Below are 19,753 nucleotides of genomic sequence, written 5' to 3' on the forward strand. Positions count from 1 at the left end.
TGGTTTCGGTATTTCAATGCATTTGTCAGACAGATCCGCATCCGGATCCGTCTGACAAATGCCATCAGTTTGCGTCCGGATTGCCGGCAGGCAGTTCCGGCGACGAATCCTCTGCCGCAAGTGTGAAAGTACCCTTTAGCCGTAGCATACCTAATTTTTGGGGTAGCGGTTCCTTGGGATAGGAGAACCTTCTTTCAGGGGGTCCTCCAGGAATCGCTGCTGTACACAGTTACATAATACCATTACAGGGCCATACCTTGCCTCGAAATCCTGGAACGCTCCTCTTGTTCTGCATCTTCTCACGTGCCGTCTGTAGGAAACATTTGACGTTCATTTACAGGAACAATCACAGGGGCCGTGTCACGGCTGCCAACATTTCAGTATAATTTCCAGGGATACTTTTATGCTGGGCACAAGCGCGCGGTGATGTCACGCTACAATGACTTTGGCATAAAATGGAGGCCGGGTCGAGTCTCATTAAAGGAGGTCACTCGACATGTGCATGGGCGAGACTGGACGGGGCCACAGAAACAAAGCTATATTCATTGAGCTATAATATAGCAAAATAAGCAAAGCATAAGAAGCCATAATTAAAGGTGTGTATAGTAGCACAATATATCAGAAATGCCGCCATATCGTTACAATGTTCTTGCACCTGATTGGGCCCCATAGCAAGTGCTATGGCTATAGTGTATATCAGGCATGCTCAACCTGCAACCCTCCTGCTGTTGCAAAACTGCAACAACTCCCATCATGCCCTGCTGTAGGCTGTTCGTGCATGCTGGGAGTTGTAGTTTTGCAACAGCTGGAGGGCCGCAGGTTGAGCATCCTTGGTGTATATAGTATATTTTGGCTTTGAAACCCGCATAAGGAACCTGAATATGGCGACTTGGGCTGGAGTGTGTTCGGTCAGGAAAATACGTTCCATGTGACGGCTGCTGCTTGTCTGACCCGAACTCACAGTCTCATACTGATCTAGGACGTTGTGAGCTCCTTCACTGCGGACAAAGGACCCACCAATGAGACTGGGACGCATCATAGATCACTTCAATGAGAGCAGCACCGAAGTAGCGAGCTCCGGCACCGACGAGGGAGCTACACAGAACAGATGATTGGCAGCTAGTAATGGACAGCCCCTTTAAGAGTGCAGTACACAGCGCTAGTCTTAATGAATGTCCCTCGCTCTACTATAAACCGTATCCTGCACTTGAAAATCTGTATGTTGGTCCAAAAAGTATTTTCATGGTGCTAGTGCCATCTACTGGTCACTTATTATAAATGCATGTTTCTGCAAAAAAAATGTGTTTAGGGTAAAGTTACATGGGAAATGAAGTATAATGGCAATATAAATGCATTAAATACGATGCACACCATAGTTTTCTAAATGCATCCCGAGTCAGAGGAGGACATGCATGCACCGTGCACAGGGGAGGACTGGGAACTTCTGCTTTCCTGGACCATTCTCTAGTGACCTCCCTCTGGATACTTTATCTTGGCTGAACAATCTATCTCGTGTATGAGCTCGGATCAGATGCTGGATATTCTCTGATGTCTCATCCCTCGGTACCACGCTTCTCAAAGTGATATAACGTGTATGAACTTTGGCCTGGTCACGGACTGCTTCCCTGGTCTCTCCCTGCAGAGGTTCTTATTCGGCTTGATTACCTGTGTATGATCACTGGCTTTTGACTGAATTATCGTCGACTCAATAAATCCACTGTCGTTTCAAACATCTGTCTGGTTGCTTGGGGTTCTGCACTATTACACAGCCACACAGAATCACCCACACTTAGGTCCGGACCATTCCTACATTTCCTGTCAGCCACACGTTTATATTTGTTGCCCATATTTTTCAAGTTATTTAGAATTTTCCGCCATATCGATGACAATGATGACGAAAAATGTTCTTCCTCAGGGATACCAGAAGTATTAGGACCAGAAAATGTGCCAAACTGCGGGTGAAACTCATAGGCCCCAAAAAACGTCGACTCACCAGTGGACTCCTGACTACGATTGTTTATGGCAAACTCTGCCAAAGACAAAAAGGAAGACCAGTCCTCCTGGTTCTCAGCTACAAAATATCTCAAGTAAGTCTCCAGACTCCTGATTAGTGCGCTCTGTCTGTCCGTTCGACTGAGGATGAAAAGCCGAAGAAAAGGACAGTTGAATTCTTAGACGAGTACAGAACGTCTTCCAGAACCTGGAGTCCCACGATCTGAGACCACGTCAGAGGGAATGCCATGGAGTTTCACAATGTTGTCAACAAATACCTGTGCAAGGGTTTTAGCATTAGGTAGGCCTGGCAATGCAATAAAATTTACCATTTTACTAAAGCGATCAACTACCACCAGAATAACGGTCTTTCCTGAAAAATTTGGTAGATCAGTGATAAAGTACATGGTCTGGACGGAATGGGTAACGGAAGTAAAGATCCAGAAGGCCTAGTATGTGTCACCTTGGCACGTGCACAGATAGTATAGGCTAAAACATAGTCCTTCACACACTTACGCCACCCCGGCCACCAGAATCTACGAGATATGAGGTGGGCAGTGGACCTACTCCCAGGATGTCCTGTAAGAACCGTACAATGATGTTCCTCCAACACCTTGTGACGCAATTCCGGTGGTACAAATAGTTTCCCAGAGGGACACGAGTCCGGTGCGTCTCCCAGAGCCTCTAACACCTTCACCTCAAGGTCAGGGTAGAGGGCGGATATCACCACCCCTTTAGACAGTATGGGACTTGGGTTTTCAAAATCACCACCTCCAGGGAAACTATGTGACAAGGCATCCGCCTTGACATTCTTAATCCCAGGACGATAGGTGACAGTGAAACTAAATCTGGTGAAAAACAGGGCCTATCTGGCTTGTCTTGGGTTCTGTCGTTTCGCCTAATCCAGATTTTTGTGATCAGTGAATACCATGATTGGATGAATCGCCTCTTCCAACCAATGACGCCACTCCTCAAAAGCCAATTTAATGGCCAGCAACTCTCTGTTACCCACATCATAATTTTTCTCAGTGGGGGATAGTTTTTTTTAGAGAAAAATGCACATGGTTGCCATTTACCAGGTGATGGGCCCTGTGACAAAACTGCTCCTACTCCCACTTCGGATGTGTCCATTTCCACAATAAATGGTTGTGACACATCTGACTGCACCAGTATGGGAGCAGAAGCGAAGCATTCCTTAATCGCAAAAAAGGCTTGCAACGCCGTATCAGACCACACGGAGACATCCGTCCCTTTCTTAGTCATGTCCGTTAAAGGTTTTACTGTTGTCGAATAATTCTTAATACATTTTCGGTAATAGTTGGTGAACCCTAAAAACCACATAAGAGCCTTCAGATTTTCGGGTCGAGCCCAGTTCAATACAGCATGGACTTTCTCAGGATCCCTTTGAAAACCCAAAGATGACAGCAGGTAGCCCAAAAACTGCACCTCGTGTACCGCAAAAACACACTTCTCCAATTTTGCGAACAATTTATTATCCCTTAGGATCCTGATGTGTTTCCATGTCTGGAGAATAAATAAGAATGTCATCCAAATACACGACCACAAACCTGCCCACCAGGTGATGAAAGATGTCATTCACAAAGTGTTGGAAGACCGCCGGGGCATTGGTCAACCCGAAAGGCATGACCAGGTTCTCAAAGTGCCCCTCAGGAGTATTAAAAGCCGTCTTCCATTCATCCCCTTCCTTGATCCTAACCAGATTATATGCCCCCCTTAAGTCCAACTTGGAAAGCACCTTGGCACCAATAATCTGGTTAAACAAACCAGGAATCAAATGAAGAGGGTAAGGATCATGGACAGCAATCCGATTGAGTTCACGAAAATCCAGACATGACCGAAGACCTCCATCCTTTTTTTTTTACTAAAAAGAACCCTGCTGCCACTGGAGACTTGGAAGGTCTTATGTGCCCTTTCTTCAAACGCTCGGCAATATATTCTCTCATGGCCTGCCTTTCAGGTTCAGAAAGATTATACAACCTAGATTTAGGCAATTTAACCCCAAGATTGACAGGGCAATCATATTCCCGATGGGGAGGTAAATCCTGACATCCACTCTCAGAAAACACATCGGCAAACTCGGATATAAACGAGGGTACAGCCTTAGTAGTAACCACAGAAAAGGATGTATTGAGACAATTATTAATGCAATAGTCCCCCTAATCCAGAATCTGCCTAGCTTGCCAATCGATAGTTGGATTATGCTTGGTAAACCATGGCAAACCTAGAACCATAGGTGCGGGGAGACCTTCCAAGACAAAACACGAGACAACTTCTTGATGAAAGTCACGCACTCTTAATCTGATATCACGCAAAACTTGAGGCAGAATCAATAGCAAATACCGGAATGTCTTTTTTTTTATGTACTTGGTGATAACCTGTGCATGTGGACAAACTGAGCATCAATCAGGTTCACTCCGGCCCCGCTGTCGATAAATACTTCAATTCCCAGCGTTTTTTACTCTAGCGCCACCTCGGCAGTCAGGAGAAATCGGGTACTACCAGCAAAGGACAAATGCACATTCTCTGACTCTGCACTCACACCTCCGATAGTTGGGATAGGATGCTGCTGAATGCTTGGACATATATTGATAAAATGTCCCCTTTGACCGCAGAAAAAACATACTCCCTGCTTGCGACTCCTACTTTTGCAAGCAGATCCAGGAGTCGCTCCCCCTAATTGCATGGGTTCCTCCCCAGGTATAAGCTCAAGAGTCAAAGCCTGGAATACGGTAAATTATGTAATAGAACGTCCTGAGAGAGTGGGCCCTTAGATCTCTCTCTCAGGTGTCTATCAATACGTACAGACAAAGACATAGCGACTTCCAAAGACTCAGGATTCTCATGAAAGGCCAAAGCGTCCTTCAGCCTCTCAGATAATCCCTGACAAAACTGGCTACGGAGAGTTCGATCATTCCACTCAGTATCTGTAGCCACCTCCTAAATTCGGAACAATAGATCTCCGCCCAACGCTCTCCCTGACTCAGGCCGCGTAATTTAGTAGTCTAAGTAGACTCGGCCAGGGAGGTTCGGTCCGGGTCATCATACTGTAGATGAGACCTAAAGCTCCGAAAAATGCATCTACTGATCGGAGAGACTGTAATCCGGTCGGCAGAGAAAAAGCCCAAGACTGGGCCTCCCCTTTAAGCAACGAAATAATCACACCCACCCTCTGGCTCTCGTCCCCAAATGAGTGTGGACGCAGCTTAAAGTACCATTTGCACGCTTCCCTGAACCGAATAAAATTATCACTCCCCCCCATCTATCTGGGAGAGCAACTTTAGGTTCAGGACAGATCAGCTAACCACTATTAGGATCAGCCAACAGTGGTCTCTGCATCTATGAGACGGTCGAGCGGAGGTCAGCAACCTCCAGAGACAGCCCCTGGAGCTGTCCGGTCAGTGCAGCGATAACATCCATGGCTGAACTGATACAGACAACTAAATGACGGTTATTCAGTGGTTTATAATGTCACGATCAGTGTGCGGGAAAACTCCACACTGAACACAGGAGGGAAGGGGAACAGTAACTGGGCCTGGAAACTAGGGAAGGAACAGGTCCCCTCCTAAACAACCCTAATCTGGGCCAACTACCTATCAATATGAATAGACCTTGAAGGTAGGAACATTCATATGCAGGATACCTAGGCCCTTATTTCCCTAGAAAGCCCTGGAATAAGGTTAGGACCAGAGACAACTAATTCCTCCCCAAATGGACAAATAGAAGTCTCTGTCTCAGGCCCAGATACAAACAACAGGGAATATAACAAACACAATACAATAAGAAAAGATAAGACAGCTTAAAGTAGAAAACTGGCAACTCCAGAAGCACCACAGAGTACAACCGACCGGCTAGTAAGAAGACAGGAAGACAATCTATAAACTGCACCTCCACGAGTGAGAAGCGGCTACTTATGGGGAAGGTAAATTACCAACAAGCAACACCTGAAGCAGGGGTGTGGCGTTCACCAAAACACAGACACAATAAGATCCACAAGGAACTTGTCAATTTAACCCACGTGTTGCCAGTCTCCCTAATCTCCTGGTACCTGCCCCAGGAACGTCCGTGACAGTACCCCCCCCCCTTCTACGGGTGACCTCCGGGCACCCAGGACCGACCTTATCCGGACCGACCTTATCCTTATCCGGGTGGATGCCAGCACCCACCTCTCCCCCAGTCCATTACTCTCTCTAGTGGACAAGTTATTGAAGGGATCCCCGGAGAACTCGAGAGCCAACTATTTTGACGATCTTGAATTCCAAATTATCGCCCACCATGATCGGAGCAGATGGCAAGGAGGATGGCTTTAAAGGTTCCACATATTTTTGAACAAAGACCTACGGAACACATTATGAATTTTCAGGGCTTGAGGAAGCTCAAAACGAAAAGCTACAGGATTAATAATGGCCGTGATCTTATATGGGCCGATAAACCTTTTAGCATTAATACTGAGTGCATCGGATCGTTATGTACACGGCCGGCGGCCATGAGAAGGGATCGGGTGGCCCCTGAGGCATTGGCCCACTGGGACATTTCCATGTAGGGTCTATGGCCAGTCCTCTCCTGACCGTTCATGTTCAATTCTAAGCTCTGCGTGGCGTAATGGACGAATCCCTTTGTAGTGTGGTCAAGCAATGCATTCGCCAATCTCCAGAATGGGGTATCCCGATCCCCATCTTGCCTGGAGAGGACGGGAACCCAGACTGTATGTTTTGAAAGGAGATACCTCTTCACTGAAAACACCAATCCCTTTACCCAAGGAAGCTCTTCTGGCATATGTCAGGTAACTGTCGGGAACCTGGATGGATGCATTTGGCGCTGTGCCTGGAGCACGCACCGTAACGTCGCATCACACTCCGCATGCGAGTAAGATGCACGCGTTTACACAGATGTCTAGGGGTCCGTCCACACGGGACCTAAAATGCAGGGGATACTGTCGAATTCCATGGAAATTTGGCAGCATAAATGGCTGTGGATTTCACCCTCTGCTCTGGAGACCCGCAGATGTCGACGTGCAGGTGACGTCTGTCCGCTGTATAACGCTGCGTCCCCGTCGGTTGTTTCCTACTGAGAAATTATGGGGAACTCTTTTTTTTACAGCAGATAGGCGCCATTTGTGGCAGCCTGTCGTCTGTGAATGAGGGCGGCCTGTATTCCCGGTTGGGAATTTGATTTCCCAGTTGCTGAATTGGACACATGAGCGGTTCCAGCACCGCGGGATCCCGGATGGTTGGGAGGTATGTGGATATTTTGCTTCACATTACGGTAGGAGGAGGAGCGGTGGCACAACATGGTGACTTACTTCCCCCTTCCCATCCTTTATAAGAGGTCCCTGTGATCTTCAGCAGGAGGTTCTGGAGAAGAAGATGGTGGCTGCCTGTGGTTCCCCTCCCTTCCAGGGGCCCCTTACAGCTGCCTCTATATGGACACATGGTAAGGAATTGCTATGTATGCAATTCCCCTGCATTGTATAGTCCCGCTGGAGCCTGGCAATTCCTCAGACTGCACATGATAAGGCCTGTGTGCTGAGCGTGTGAGGGCAGTGCCAGCGCCGCGTCCTGTCTCTGGTCGCCCCCCGCAGTGAACATGGGGCGGGACCGCTGCTTCCTTATCCGGGGTAAGGAGGAGGCCTCCACCTCGGGCCTCGGACTGTGTTATCTGCTCGTCCCATGCCAGGGATACCCAGACCGGGGTGACCGATGCAGCGGGCATCGGGGAGGTGAGTGCGCCCGGGTCTGGGAGGAAGCAGTAAGGGCTGGCAGTGCCAGGGATGCGGGCACCGCTGCCTACGTGCTCTGCATGGCCGGTTCTCTGGAGCTGTGCGGAGGCTGGCAGCCATTTACTGTAAGGGTGTCTGCACGATGCCAGGACCAGGGGAGAATAATGTGGGTGTCAGCACCCACTACAGCCCGTCAGTGGGAGAAGCACCCACTACAGCCCATCACTAGGGAGAAGCACCCACTACAGCCCATCAGTGGGGAGAAGCACCCACTACAGCCCATCACTAGGGAGAAGCACCCACTACAGCCCATCAGTGGGGAGAAGCACCCACTACAGCCCACCAGTGCCCCCATGACTGGGGAGAAGCACCCACTACAGCCCATCAGTGGGGAGAAGCAACCACTACAGCCTATCAGTGGGAGAAGCACCCACTACAGCCCATCACTGGGGAGAAGCACCCACTACAGCCCATCATTGGGGAGAAGCATCCACTACAGCCCATCAGTGGGGAGAAGCACCCACTACAGCACATCAGTGCCCCCATCACTGGGGAGAAGCACCCACTACAGCCCATCACTAGGGAGAAGCACCCACTACAGCCCATCAGTGCCCCCATCACTGGGGAGAAGCACCCACTAGCATCCCATAAGTGCCTCCATCACTGGAGAGAAGCAACCACTACAGCCCATCACTGGGGGGAAGCACCCACTACAGCCCATCAGTGCCCCCATCACTGGAGAGAAGCACCCACTGCAGCCCATCAGTGCCCCCATCACTGGAGAGAAGCACCCACTAACAGCCCATCACTAGGGAGAAGCACCCACTACAGCCCATCAGTGCCCCCATCACTGGGGAGAAGCACCCACTAACAACCCATCACTGGGGAGAAGCACCCACTGCAGTCCATCAGTGCCCCCATCACTGGAGAGAAGCACCCACTAACAGCCCATCAGTGCCCCCATCACTGGAGAGAAGCACCCACTACAGCCCATCAGTGCCCCCATCACTGGAGAGAAGCACCCACTAACAGCCCATCACTAGGGAGAAGCACCCACTACAGCCCATCAGTGCCCCCATCACTGGGGAGAAGCACCCACTAACAGCCCATCAGTAGGGAGAAGCACCCACTACAGCCCATCAGTAGGGAGAAGCACCCACTACAGCCCATCAGTGCCCCCATCACTGGGGAGAAGCACCCACTACAGCCCATCAGTGCCCAAGCTTTTATCCTTTATTATGGGCATTTTTACGGGTATGAGGTAATATGGGTGCTCTGTATACTGATGTTGTTTTACTCGCCCTGTGTGCTCTCTGTTGCAGGCCCTCCCGAGTCCCCGCATCTGATGAAACATGAAGATCTTAGTAAGTGATGTGCAGAGCTCTGCCAAGGCCATATTCAGACGTGGCATTATTTGCAGCAAATGAGCGTACGATACAGGTGGATGAGGGTTAGAAAATGCCACCCAAGTATACGGGAAAGAATTCAATGAACAGGGGTGATATCTGCGGCAGAATCTGCATGACACGTCTGTGGATTGTGCTGCCACGGATCTATATGTGAGTTTTGAGGGGCATCTGTCAGCAGTTTTGTACCTATGACACTGGCTGACCTGGTACATTTGCACTTGGCAGCTGAAGGAATCTGTGTCGGTGCCATGTTCATATGTGCCCGCATTGCAGAGAAAAATTATGCAAATGAGGGGCACATATGAACATGGGATCAACACAGACGCCTTCAGCTGCCAAGTGCACATGGAACAGGTCAGTCAGTGTCATAGGGACAAAGCTGCTGACAGATGCCCTCTAATATAGAATGCTTCTTCTCTAAGTCTCCTACGTGGTCCGTTTCACAGAGTCGGGTGTGTGTGTCCAGTCTGCTGCTCTGTGTCATCCTCTGGTTGTGCTGGATTAAAGCAAACATCAAGGAACCGGCAGAGCCGCCATCTTTTCTACCTCACGAACTGCAGCTCTGGGGATACAGCAGACTTCCAGATGGCGAGGTGAGCGCACTGTACACGGGCTAATGCGTCTGTGACCGAAATGTTACGTTCTTACACATTAACCTGTTAAAGGGGTGTGCCACGTTTTCAAGTTATCCCCTATCCACAGGGTAGGGGGATACCAAAGTGATCAATGGGTCCGCAAAAAAAAAAACGGAAATGACTACATGTGCACTCCGTTTCCGTGTTTCCGCATGTCCTTTCTGCCAAAAAATAGAACATGCCCTATTCTTGTCCGTTTTGCGGAACAGGACAGGCATTGTTCTAATGTATCCGCAAACAAAAAATGGATGCAATACGGATGTCATCCTTTTTTTTTTTTTTTTGGGCGGATCTGTGTTTTGCGAACCGCTAAATACATACAGTCGTGTGCATGAGCTTTGACAAAAATGTTGTCTTCCACCTCTAAAAGCACCCCTAATTGCTGGCCACTAGGGGTCTCCCTTCAGGCTAAGGGCGGGTTCACATCACCGTTATGGATTCCGTTACTGTTTTCCGTTATAACTAGAGATGAGCGAATTTCCGCTTACGAAATTCGGTTCACACTTCGTTTGGTGGTAAAAGGTGAATTGCGTTATGGAATCCACTACCACGGACCCTAACGCAATTCTATGACGGAATGCATAACGGAAAGCCTCTAATAGAAGTCTATGGGCTGCAAAACGGATCCGTCCCGTTTCTGTTATGCAGGGGAGGACTCCTGCATAATGGAAACCAGGACGGATCCGTTATGCTGTCCATAGACTTGTATTATGAAGGATGAAAACTGAATGCCTCTTATAGGCTTCCGTCTTATGGATTCCGTTATTTTCCGTTATTACGGAAAACAATAATGGAATCCGTAACGGTGATGTGAGCTCCACCCCTAATTTGTGTGTGCAGTGAAGGGCAGGAGCTGGAATGAAGTAGATGATGACGACGATCTGGGGGAGAGAGCTGTTCACACTCATCCATCAGTCCCCAGTCTATGCTCCCAGTATGTGCGATCACTAACCTCCGTCCCTTCTGTCTCCCTCAGATCTTCCTCATCTCCTTCTTTCCTGCTTACTTCATAAAAATCCTCTGTAAAGCTTATTGCACACGGACGTGTGCGCTCCGCGGCCGTATTGCAGATCCGCATTTGCGGATCCGCAATACACGGGCGCGGTGCCTTGTGCATTCCGCATCACGGATGCGGACCCATTCACTTCAATGGGTCCGCAAATCCGGAGATGCGAAACGGAACCCTACGGAGTGCTTCCGTGGGGTTTCGTCCCGTACTTCCGTTCCGCAAAAAAGATAGAACATGTCCTATCTTTTTGTAGAGCGGCCGGATCGCGAACCCATTGAAGTGAATGGGTCCGCGATCCGCTGCGGCTGCCCCACGTTAGGTGTTCGTGCATTGCTGCCTGCAATTTGCGGGCCGCAGCACGGCCACGGGGCCACGTTTGTGTGCAAAAGGCCTAAAGAAGGAGATGATAAGGAGAGAGAGCTGTATAGCAGTGATGCAGGTTAGTGATACTGGGAGCATAGACTGGGGAGTGATGAGCGAGTGTGCAAGGTCACTCACTTCTCTGCCTGTGAACCGCTCTCTCCCCCAGATCGTCACCATCCTCTGCCTCATTCCAGCTCCTGTCCTTCGCTGCACACACAGCATCTGTGGCTGTTATCCTGACTGTATTATAGCATAGCACATACAGGCGGACAGAGGAGAAGGCTACCCCCTGGCACCCCTGCTGGTCAGCTGTTGGAAAGGCCTGATGGGACTGAGCTGCAGTACCAAGCCCAGCCACTATACAATTTACGGCGCTGTGCTTGGTATACAATGAAGTGGCGGCAGCGCTTGCCCGATCGCCATGGCCCCTTCCAACTATTGATTGCCCCCACCCCTCTGGTATTGAAATCTGTAATGCTGCGCCACCAACCCTCCTCCTGACATTGTCTGATCAGCATTTTCCTTTTTGCTCTTTTCTGAAGCCTCTGGTCAGGAATCCCTGTAAAACCTGCGCCGTGGTGTCCAGCTCAGGGCAGATGCTTGGCTCTGGCCTGGGGCCGCACATTGACCAGGCCGAGTGCGTCCTGCGCATGAACACAGCTCCTACTCTCGGCTACGAGTCAGACGTCGGCAGCCGCAGCACCCTGAGGGTTGTGTCTCATACAAGTGTACCTCTACTGCTACGCAACCAGACCTACTTCTTCCAGCACTCCCAGGACACTGTGTATGTGATTTGGGGACCCCCCAGACAGATGGACGTTGACCACGGGATCATGTATCGCGCCTTGGTACGAGCTAAGGGCAAGTTTCCTGGAGTTAATATCTACACGCTTACTCAGAATATGATGGCCCACTGTGACCAGGTCTTCCAGAATGAGACTGGGAAGAACAGGTACGTGTCCACCATTATGAGTTGTCTATAGATATTCATAGGTGTGGCAGATATAACTAGTGGGGCCCCCATGTGGACGTGAGCCTGGCACTTCCTGAGGGGTTACCCAGGAGTTTGATATTAATGGCCTATCCCTCAGGGTAGGTCACCAGTATCCGATTGGTGGGGGTCTGACTCTTGACACCCCCGCCAATCAGCTGTTTGAGGAGGGCATGATGCTCTGGTGAGTGCTGCAGCCTCCTCCTGGGCCAGTGATGTCAAGTAGAGGCAGTGTCTGCGATCGGCACAAACATTACCCCTCTGATGTGGTCAATTGTGACCACGGCATATGAGGCGGGTTTTGCTGGGAGCACTGCGCGGCACTCCCAGGGCCCAAATAGCTTCCGAGGAAGACGTTCCTTCTCTGCAATAGCCTCAGTCTCTCTTACAGCTGTAGATGAGGCCGAAGATGGCAGGAAACCATGGGAACATAACAAATCTCCCATACACTGCAACGATAATACATTGCAGTGTATAGGAGATATAGGAGAAACCATCTAAAGATTGTGTATTCAAGTCCCCTAATTAAAAAAAAACAAAAACATTTATGTAAAAATTCAGATCAGCCCCCTCCTTTTGCCATAATAAAAATAAAGCAGACCTATCCCCTCTCGTGACATGTCTGTTTTAGTAAGCAGCATTTGCAGCCCCCCATGTAATAACAACTCTGGAGCATCTATTCCTATGACTCTTTGCTGTGCCATTCCTCTCTTATTCCTACTAGAAGTTTATGAATGAATTGACAGTAGTCTGCAATAAAGGTCCAGAAGGGTGTTACCAGTTGGGGTGTCCCTGCACAGTCTGACAATGGCAGCACTGATTGGATAGTATCATACTGTGCAAGGACATGACCCAACTAGTAACACAGACTGAGCCTAAAAGAGATTTATTTAATATGATAATCACCCATGGGTGGTAGGTAATGGTAAAGGTATGGTTATGTTTAGGTGCACCTACCCTACGTGGTGGTGGTATATTAACTTTGGAACAGATTTTTTTAGGTGACAGACTCCCTTTAAAGTGTTTAATATTGATGAGCTTCACTCAGGATAGGTCATCAGTATCAGATCGGCAGGGGTCTGACTCCCAGCCCCCCCGCCGATCAGCACTACTATGTAAGGGCACTGAGGGGGCATTCCACTGTGCGGGGGAATACAGGGCTCGCAAGTTATCCGGCGCACGCGCAGAAGGTACAAGTGAGTACAATGCCAGGGTCTCCTGCTGCATTGAACTCACTTGTACCTTCTGCGCGTGCGCCGGATAACTTGCCCGGCACCCTCACTCGCAGTGCGCCTGCGTCCCTTATTCAATGCCAGCGTCTCCTGCTGCGCCTGCGCCGGCTCGGGAGGATCGAGGACTGTAAACGCCGCCCAGCGCAGTGAATAATAATGAGCTGGGTGGCGCTAGGAAGCGACAGTTGGGGCGCGGCTGGGCACAAAGGTAGGAGTAAAAACGCCCCTTGGGCATAAAGGAAGGTGATTGACAGATGATTATAAAGTTGTTTTTACATGGTTTAAAATGCGGACAGGGGGTACTTTTATGTGATTGGAATACACTTGAATAGACCTATGACTGCATAGGAATAACTAAATATGTTTATTGGGCCTGTCAGTGTCCCTTTAAAGGCTATGTTCACCTTCGGGGGGCAATTTTTTATTATTATTATTATTATTGCATTGTACTCATTTTGAGCTAAAAATCTTTTTTTGCAATTGGTCTTTGTTAAATTTTGAGCCCCTTTCTCTGTACAGCCTTGAGATTCTTTAGTAGCGGGCTCAGTTTTTTTGCTGTTTAAACACTCATTATAGCTCACTTCTTATCTTACTGACCTTTTAGTAATTTAGAGATAAGGCAAGTGAAAGTAGGATTCACACAGCTAGACAAATAGTTAACCCTTTTGTGACAGAACGGCTTATTATTTTTAATAAAGACCAATTAAAAAAATTATTTTTAGCCCAAAATGAGCAAAATGCAATCATAAAAAAAAATTACCCTCTGAAGGTGGCCATAGCTGATTGTTGGCAGCTTTGGCTGGTAGGGAGGGGCCCCAACCAGTGGACCTCTCTATGACATCCATATGCCCTATAATGGCTACATCTTTAACCCTTTCAACAGTTGCTAACTGTTTATGTCCTGTGCAGTCAGCACTTATATAAACATTGGCAGCATGGCTTTAAACAGGAGCGCCGTACCTGTACAGTGCTGAAATAAAGCTTTCCTTCTAGCAGGGGCAGGTCAGGTTCCTTAATGTCAGGGACAGTCAGGGACCCCGAGGAGAAGACAGAAGCAGTTTATTACGGCTGCTCCCTTCTCCTGTGCTCGGTGCATAGTGCTCAATGAGCCGTATGCAATGAACAGAGGAAGAGGCTATGTTCTCTATTAGACCCGGCAATCACTTGATCACCGGGTGTTTCGGGTATGGCAGAGCTGCAGGGTCTTAGCAGACCCTGATCAACTCAGCCCATGTAGAATGCCCCATGAAAGGCTGTTTTCCCCTGTAACTAGGGCTCCTTTGGATACCCCAGTTACAGTGGGGAAGTGCAAAATAAAGTAAGTATCGGTGTTCCCCAGAGATCTTTAATGTCTAAAACATTCCTCCAATGCCCGGGCCCCTCATATAGTTTATACTTACCCCATTCCCCAGCATCCGCGTCACTCCTGGTCCCTGCACAGCCGCCACTGCATCTCCCCGTCGCAGAGATCAAAACATCCAGCGACGGCGGGAGCCTCCCTAGCATCGCAGGAGATGTGGCAGTGGCAGCTGTGCGGAGATCAGGAGCGGTGCCAGGAAGCGGGGTAAGTACAATCTACATGAGGGGCCCGGGCATTGGGGGGCATGTTTTAGACACTGGATAAATGACCCTTTAAATGACCACTTGAGGACATATTATGTGCCAAAAGTATATTACATATCAGTTATAAAAAAAAGAATATACAAAGAAAATAATAAAAAATGCCCAGAAACAGAGACAAAATACAGAGTTATTTTTGTGTTTGTAAATTTAAAAAATTATAAAAACTACAATTTTTGCCATTTTCCCCAAATTAAACCTAAAAAGGGGGGGAAACCAAAATATTTTAATACAAAGCCCTAGGTGTCATGAAAAAAAACCTGGGTATTCCAGTTAGATTAAAGGGAACCTGTCACCCAAAAATCGCCTATTAAGCTGTTTACAGTACCTTATAGTGCTGTATAGTCGTTTCCTGATGCACTTTTTGTTAGTTTTGCAGCATGTATGCTCATTCAGAAATCGATGTTATATTCAGCTGCTGCCCCGTGCTTCAAGTCAGGCTTGAAGTCACGGGGGCAGCGGCCTCGGCGTCTTACATGGCCCTCTCCCCGCCCCCTGCCTCTGTTACTGACAGCCGAACTCCGAATCCGGGACCGCGCTCAACGGCCGCATGCGCAGTAAAGGGCGGCAGGAGCGCGGTCCCGGCTGCCGCGCGTACTACGCGCCGTCTTACTTTCGCCGCACTGCGCATGCGCCCGACATCCTGTATCAAACGCGCCCGCGCCCGGCCGCTGCCCCCGTGACTTCAAGCCTGACTTGAAGCACGGGGCAGCAGCTGAATATAACATCGATTTCTGACTGAGCATACATGCGGGAAAACGAACAAAAAGTGCATCAAGAAACGAGTATACAGCACTATAAGGTACTGTAAACAGCTTAATAGGCGATTTTTGGGTGACAGGTTCCCTTTAAGTTATCCCTTAGGCTACTTTCACACTAGCGTTTTTTGCAGATCCGTCGTGGATCTGCAAAAACGTTTCCGTTACAATAATACAACCACATGCATCCGCCATGAACGGATCCGGTTGTATTACGTCTTCTACAGCCATGACGGATCAGTTTTCTATTGTGTCAGAGAAAACGGATCCATCCCATTGACTTACATTGCGTGTCAGGACGGATCCTTCTTGCTCCGCACCACATCGCGGACAGAAAAACGATTCTGTCCGCGATGGGGACGCAACCAAACGGAACGCATTTTGGAGCATTCCGTTTCGTTTGGTTCAGTTTTGTCTCCATTGACAATGAATAGGGACAAAATGGAAGCGTTGTCTTCCGCTATTGAGATCCTATGACGGATCTCAATAGCGGAATTGAAAACGCTGGTGTGAAAGTAGCCTAATCCACAGGATAGGTGATAACTATTAGATCGGTGGGGATCCTACTACTGGGACTCCCACCAATCACGAGAACGTGGGTCCTGTACCCCTGTTGAAATGAATGTGCTTAATCTAACCGGAATACCCCTTTAAGGTCTTTTCAGTCATAGTCATGAATGAAGAGGCGTTCTGGAGGTGGATGCACGTTGGTTCCATATAACCCCCTTCCCTTCATTCTGTGCCCGCAGAGCCATGTCTGGTACGTTCCTTAGCACTGGCTGGTTCACTATGATCTTGGCCATGGATCTGTGTGAGGAGGTCTCCGTGTACGGGATGGTGAGCGAGAACTACTGCAGGTAAGGAGACAGTACGGACTGGTGCAATCCCCGTCCAGCAGGTCACTGGAAGTTAAAGGGGTAGTCCGGTTATATAACGTTATCCCTATACACATTAGATCGGTGAGAGTCCTACCGCTGGAACCCTATACCCCATGGAGCCCCTTAAAATGAACCGAGCATATGCCCTGCGGCTCCATTCATTTCTATGGGACTTCCGGAGATGGCGAAATACAGCGTTCAGCTATTTCCGGAAGTCCCATAGAAATGATTGGAGCCCGACTGTCCCGCTCCACAGGGTACGGGGCTCCCGTTCTCGTGATTGGCGGTAGGATCCCCACTGATCCTCTCCACAGGATAACGTTATATAACCGGAATACCCCTTTAATGTATTAATGCTCGCGTGTGTAAAGAAGTTTCTGCCGTTACCTTACAATAGTATTAATAGATCTGGCCCGTGTCTAGTGCAGGGCCTGAGGGGGCGGGGCATGACACTGATCTTTCCGTTGTGTTCATGGTATGCGTGTCACGCTCCGCCCCCCTATCCCCTCTTCTGTTTTAGTAACTACTTAGATCCCCCATGGAATAACAATTCTGGAGCATCTATTCTTATTTTGTGCCATACCTCTATTATTCCTTCTAAAAGTTAGGAATGAATTACTAGCAGTCTGCAATGAAGATCCAGTCGGGGGCGTGTCCCTGCACAGTCTTACACTGGCAGCACTGATTGGATAGTATCAGACTGTGCAGGGACACGCCCCCGACTGGTAACATCCATCTGGATCTTCACTGCGAACTGCTAGCAATGCATTCATAACTTCTAGGAGGAGTAATAGGGGAACGCCACAACATAGAGTCATAAGAATAGATGCTCCAGAATTGTTATTACACGGGGGATGCACGCCGTTACTAAAGCAGACTTGTCAGGAGAGGGAACGGTTTGGCCTATAACTAATATAATGCCATCTTCCCCCAGGGACAGCTCACACCCGCCGGTGCCTTACCATTATTATGAAAAGGGGCGGCTGGATGAATGTACGACTTACATGATGCACGAGAGAGCGTCACGGGGAGCCCATCGCTTCATCACCGAGAAAGCCGTCTTCTCCCGCTGGGCCCGAAGGAAACGGATCTATTTTAAACACCCATCCTGGGAGGCTTGAGGCTGGCAGCGACCTCCTTTTTATACTGACAAGCAGCCATTTTTTTAACGGAGGCAGGTAAAGCGGATGATCTCAGGCGTCAGTCCCCGCAGCTCTTGACGTTCCGTGGAAATCACAGGAGAAAAGTATTATGACAATCCTAAACCTGCTCATTTATTTGTATACTTTTTATGACTCTTTTAAGACATTTGCCGCTTGCATGTGTTTGGGGGAGGCACAGGGTAAAAGCAAGCGGGTGCACGTACATTAAGTAGGCGTTTGTAGTGCTCTCGGAAGAACTGAGGCCACGTACAGACGCTACTTTGCTGCTGTGACGTGCACCGAGCAGCATCATGCTGGATTTTGTATGGATCAAGCAGTATTATTTATTTATGTGGTTCTAATCATGGCTTCTGCAGTTCCTCCAAGCACCACCGGGGGGAGCCACAAACCTCAGTGTTAAAACAACAGTTTTTTTGTTGGCGCAGCAAATCTTTTTAACAATTCCACTTGTGTACGGCAAGTTCTGACAACCGCAAGTTATTACAGGTACTGGGGACTTTGTTAGTATCACAGGCCGCTAAAGGGGCCCTCCGGATTTATTATTTTCTGATATTTGTGCAGGGCTATCTCTGGCAGAGAGATGAATGGAAAGGCAGCATGCAAGTGCGACCGCCACTCCAAAGGCATCCCAGCAGTCAGACCCCCACGATCAGATATTTATCACCTATCCTGTGGATAGGCAATAAAGTTCTTATGGTGGGACAACTCCTATAAGCCAGCTGTTGCTATAAAGTTATGAGTTTTCTAGGGATGAGTGGAGTGCAATAGCCTCAAAGATGAGATTTCATTAAAGGATATGGACACCTTTGAGGGCTTTTTGTTTAGGATTGCATTTTACTCATTTTGGGTTAAAAGTCATTTTTTTCAATTGGTCTTTATTAAAAATGTTCAGCTGTTTCTGAGACACAAGGGTTAAAACTCAGTCCGTTTGCAAGTCCTTTGTGTTTTCTTTAAATCCTGTCAGCTGACAGCTCATGTGTAGCTCTTATCAGACCTATTTAAGCCATATTCTTATCAAGTTTGATAAACATTGAGCCATAATGATCGTTTAGGAGGTCAGAAGATCAGAGATAAGAGCTACACATGAGCCGTCAAGTGACGGGATTGAAAGAAAACAGAAAGTGACAGCTTGCAAACAGACAGATTTTAACACCTGTTAGGCTCCATTCACACGTCCGCAAATGGGTCCGCATCCATCCCGCAATTTTGCGGAACGGGTGCGGACCCATTCATTCTCTATGTGGATGGAATGGATGCGGACAGCACAAAGCATGGGTCCGCAGCTCCGCAAAACATAGAACATATCCTATTCTTGTCCGCAGCTGCCGACAAGAATAGGCATTTCTATAGGGGTGCCGGGCCGGTGTGTTGCGGATCCACAATTTGCGGGTCCGCAACACACCACGGACGTGTGAATGGAGCCTTACTCAGAAACGGCTGAACATTTTAAATAGAATAAAACATTTTTAAACCCCTTTTTTAATAAAATAAAACATTTTTAATAAAGGCCAATTGAAAAAATTATAATTTTTTGCCTAAAATCAGTAAAATACAATCATAAAAAGTTTGCCCCGAAGGTGTCCATAGCCTTTAATGGGGTTGTCCTGCAGTTTAAGGTTATGTACACCTTCGGGGGATTTTTTTTTTTCTGATTCATTTTGGGCTAAAAATCATTTTTTTCAATTGGTCTTTACTAAAAATATTAAGCCGTTTTGTCACAAAGGGTTAACATTTTGTCTAGCTGCGTCATCTAATAACCCTTATCTCTAAATTACTAAGAGGTCATACACACTTACTTAAGTCACATTCTTATCAGTAAGATAAGATCTGAGCCATGATGAGTGTTTAGAAGGTCAGCGTTGCCTGACGGAAAATAGTGAAAATTCTGAGCCTGCTACTGGAGAATCTCAAGGCTGTACAGAGAAAAGGGCTCAAGATTTTTAATAAAACCAATTGAAAAACCTGT

The 19,753-nt window shown here is 48.2% G+C and overlaps 1 protein-coding gene across 2 annotated transcripts; it reads left to right on the plus strand.

Moving 5' to 3' along the window:
- The first annotated feature begins 7,153 nt into the window (after positions 1-7,153).
- On the plus strand, positions 7,154-18,955 carry ST6GALNAC4 (ST6 N-acetylgalactosaminide alpha-2,6-sialyltransferase 4). 2 transcript variants are annotated; one of them, XM_044268584.1, is made up of 6 exons: positions 7,154-7,729; positions 9,052-9,093; positions 9,585-9,731; positions 11,688-12,097; positions 16,496-16,603; positions 17,559-18,955. In XM_044268584.1, exons 2-6 carry the CDS (start codon positions 9,082-9,084, stop codon positions 17,743-17,745), a joined length of 864 nt encoding a protein of 287 aa, XP_044124519.1. In that variant the 5' UTR covers positions 7,154-7,729; positions 9,052-9,081; the 3' UTR covers positions 17,746-18,955. The 2 variants fall into 2 exon arrangements, with proteins under 2 accessions (XP_044124519.1, XP_044124517.1); XM_044268582.1 differs by lacking the exons at positions 7,154-7,729; positions 9,052-9,093 and having other exon boundaries at positions 9,472-9,731.
- Positions 18,956-19,753: the final 798 nt, after the last annotated feature.

This window comes from Bufo gargarizans, chromosome 9, assembly GCF_014858855.1.
Source record: "Bufo gargarizans isolate SCDJY-AF-19 chromosome 9, ASM1485885v1, whole genome shotgun sequence".
Lineage (NCBI taxonomy): Eukaryota > Metazoa > Chordata > Amphibia > Anura > Bufonidae > Bufo > Bufo gargarizans.